The following is a 3,387-nucleotide window of genomic DNA, read 5'->3' as shown; positions in this document are numbered from 1 at the left end:
TTCTTCTATGACTCAACACTAGATAAATTACAATAAATATGGCTACATACCATCTCCAATTAATACAAGAGTAGCTACTTTATTTACCTTGTAATATTCTACAGTAACTTTTTATAGATTTGGTATTTGAACATTATCTTAAAACATGTGAGTAATCATTAAATATGTGAGCAAATATGAAGCAAACACTAAATATTCCATTTAAACTTTTCCTTTTAAATGAGTGTGATAACTAGTATTGAACACAAGCTCTAAATTATAAAAACAGCTACACTTGAACAATGATCAAAATGCTATGCAAATAACCGCAGCCTGAGTAGCAGAAAAATGCACAAATTAAATACCAAATACAAAATGACACTTTAGCAAAGGTGTTTTAGTAACTACATATTTCAGTGTCATTTGCAATTAGTTACTTTCACATATTATTCATTTTAAGAAACCAATTTTCCTTCTGCAGAGCAGTCTAATTCACGACTGTAATTTTTTTTAAACTTTAAACTGTAGAGTTGGCATAAACAAGGCTGTTTTAGAAGATTTCTAAGTTTATATAATGCCAGTTTAACCACAACACTACACTGCGCTTAAATCTCAGACTTTTGTTTAAAGCTCTGTCTCCAAACTATTTTTTAGATAAATTAAAAATTTAATTGATCGTTTCAATAAAGTACTGAAGCTCTCTCTTCTGCAGCCTGCTTTCGCTCACGGGTGCAGAAAGAGTTAAAAGCCAACACCCCACAAAAAAAACCAAGTTTTATTTTTAAGAAACAGACATGGCGTCTTTGTTCTTACAAACTAGGGAGAGTAGATCCCCTTTTCAGCAGCAAGGGGCAATAAATGTTCTTTAAAGAACTATTTTTGGACCTTAGGACTTGGGGCTAAACATATAGTAAAGTCTACAGCCCCACTCCTCGTTAGTGTTGCACTGGAGTTAGTAACTGGTCTGCAAATGCCCCCTTGCCATGGTGCACCGGAGACGGACTGGGGTGCGCCCCCTCTCCAGTAGTCCTGCACTAGGGCCCAGGGACTGGTTTGCAGCCCCCCCGCCCTTAGTACTCCCTGTGGGGACTAGGAGCCAGGGCCCCCTTAATGCTGCACGGGAGGGGAGCTCTGCATGCCGAGTCTTTAGGGAGCTCGCAGAGCCATGGGCTCCCTCCGGCTCTGCAGCACCCCGCGGCCCCCCAGCGCGAGAGACGCCCCCCTCACCGAAAAGGGGCTGCAGCGTTGGAGGGTGCTCGCTCCAGGCTCTCCTAGCCCAGGGCGGAGGGGAAGGGGGGGGCAGGAATCTCCCCTCCCCCTCCCGGCTCCAAGGACATTTTGTTTTTCCTCTCAAGGACAAAGAACAATGCGGCGCAGAGACGGAACCACTCACCAGCAATGCGGAGCCCGGCGGCGGCCCGGAGCGTCGGGCGCCGTTTCCCCGCCTCACCCTGCCTGCGGCGGCGTAGGGCTCGCCGCCCGCCCGCCGAGCTCGAGGCGCCGACAGAGATTCGCAGCTCGGCGCCATCGCCCTCCGCCCGCCCGCAGCCCCGTACGGAGCGCTCGGCTCGCCGCTCTCCGTCTCCCCGGAACCCCTGAGTGCCGGGCCCGAAGTGGCCCGCGAGGCCGGTGCCCAGGTGCCTCCCCGACTCCGGCGACCCGAGCGGCGGCCGAACCACCTGGGAGCCTGGTTGCGGCTGCCTCCCCGGCCATCTTGTGCGGTGTGTGTGAGAGAGAGTCTGTCTCTCCTGTCTTCTCTCAACTCCTTCCTCCCCTCCCCCCGCACAACATGGCCGCCCGAGTCAGGACTCACTGCGGCGGGGAAGGGGCTGGGCCTGCGCTTCTACCCCCTGCCTACCGCTCATTCCCCCCCCTTCCTGCCTTCTGCGCGTGCGCCAACCACTGCTCTCCGCCGGCCCCGATGCTCCCGCCCCTCCGGGCCCGGCGCGCGCCGCTACCATTGGCTGCGCTCCTCCCTCCTTCCTCCTCCCATCCTGGGCCCGCGCGCAACTCAGCCGCCGCTTGCTTATTGGCCGCCGCTTCTCACTGGTCTTTCCACCCTACCCGCCCCACCGCAACCTCAACGGTCGCAGCGCAGTGTGGTGAGCGCGAGCCGCGTCTGCCGCTCCCTATTGGCTCCGCTCCTTCTCTCGCTCCTCCTCCCGTCACCCACGGCCTCGCGCGGGTCCTGTGCCCCTCGCCGAAGCCCGACCCAGGCTCTGCTTGGGGGAAGGGTGGGACGCATGTGAGCAATTGCGGTGCTGCTACATCCTGGGAAATTTCCCAGAACCTGGGGAACTTCGGAGTCAAATGGGTCAGCTTGGGAAATGGGGAATTTTCGTTCACAACCTAAACAATGCCGGGAAAGGTTTCAGAGGAGCAGCCCTGTTAGTCTGTATTCGCAAAAAGAAAAGGAGGACTTGTGGCACCTTGAAAAATTTCACAAAAAGTAAAAGACTCCCCAAGCCTCAAAAATCCTGGGACGCTTTCTTAAAAAGTAGTAAGTAAAATATTTGTGCTGCTTTTAAATTTCCCTCAAAATGTGTTCAATTCGATTGGCGAATATTTGTCACGTGATTTTCATAAGCGGGCTATGCTGCTCTCCTATTGGTGCTTCAGCGTACTGTATCATGACGGCACAAGTGAAGTGACAAGCCTGCACACATGCACTCACAACAAACCAACCTCAGCAACAGCTGGCTGGCGGGTAATGAGGGGATGGTTATCAAATGTATCTTCTAGGCAAGGTTCCTTCCAATAATTAAATATATTGCAATACTTACTGATTATGATTAGTTTCTTGATCTGTCATTAAATCTCTAAAATTTTGTATTTCGTGCTTGCAGTTGCACAGAGAATGTGGACCAGAGCGTTGGGCTGTTCCTAAATTTGTAACAGCACCTTCCTCCAGGCAAATATTAAATATCTTTGCCTACTGTGTTAGGTAATAATATATAATATGTTCCTTTCTTTGATTTAAATATAAATTGAAATATACATTATACTAATTATGGCATTCCATTATTTCAGATATCTCTTTCCATTTTTTATCTATGTAAAAAATGAATAAAGAGACCTGTAAGGCTGGTGAGAAGATGAAGAGGACTGCAGGAGTAGACAAAGATCCGTCCACATCAAAATGAAAACAACGGGATAGCACTGCCAACAGAGTATTGAAGACTCGGGGTGAACTTCCACCAAAAGAGAAGCCATCTACTTTCAAAAAAGCCTTTCAAGACTCGTGGCTTCAAGAAGGTAAATACAAAGACTGCTGCAGAAAGCAGAAAACAATAGTTTTTTAGCTTATTACAAATGTTGTGATGTAAAAATCCAGGCAGGTACTAGTGAGTTAGATAAGAACGCTAATGGTAAAAAACATAAAAGGTTCAGACGGTATCTAATAAGAAG

General features: G+C 48.9%; 1 protein-coding gene across 6 annotated transcripts; it reads left to right on the top strand.

The window, feature by feature from the left end:
* Positions 1–962: 962 nt before the first annotated feature.
* LOC140895059 (uncharacterized) lies at positions 963–3,170 on the top strand. Of its 6 annotated transcripts, none has more exons than XR_012154058.1 (3): positions 963–1,700; positions 2,826–2,923; positions 3,010–3,170. XR_012154058.1 is itself a non-coding variant. In XM_073304231.1 (3 exons), exon 1 carries the CDS (start codon positions 1,145–1,147, stop codon positions 2,330–2,332), a length of 1,188 nt encoding a protein of 395 aa, XP_073160332.1. In that variant the 5' UTR covers positions 963–1,144; the 3' UTR covers positions 2,333–2,479; positions 2,826–2,923; positions 3,010–3,170. The 6 variants fall into 6 exon arrangements, 2 of the variants coding, with proteins under 2 accessions (XP_073160332.1, XP_073160331.1); XM_073304231.1 differs by having other exon boundaries at positions 963–2,479; XR_012154059.1 differs by lacking the exon at positions 963–1,700 and adding an exon at positions 2,506–2,686.
* The last annotated feature ends 217 nt before the right edge of the window (positions 3,171–3,387 follow it).

Source organism: Lepidochelys kempii, chromosome 10 (genome assembly GCF_965140265.1).
Source record: "Lepidochelys kempii isolate rLepKem1 chromosome 10, rLepKem1.hap2, whole genome shotgun sequence".
Taxonomy (NCBI): Eukaryota; Metazoa; Chordata; order Testudines; family Cheloniidae; genus Lepidochelys; species Lepidochelys kempii.
This window is presented reverse-complemented; position numbering and strand designations above follow the sequence as displayed.

Excerpts from the sequence above, each read along its gene's own strand:
- LOC140895059 (XM_073304230.1), top strand. The coding sequence starts at position 1,145 with ATGGGCTCCCTCCGGCTCTGCAGCACCCCGCGGCCCCCCAGCGCGAGA.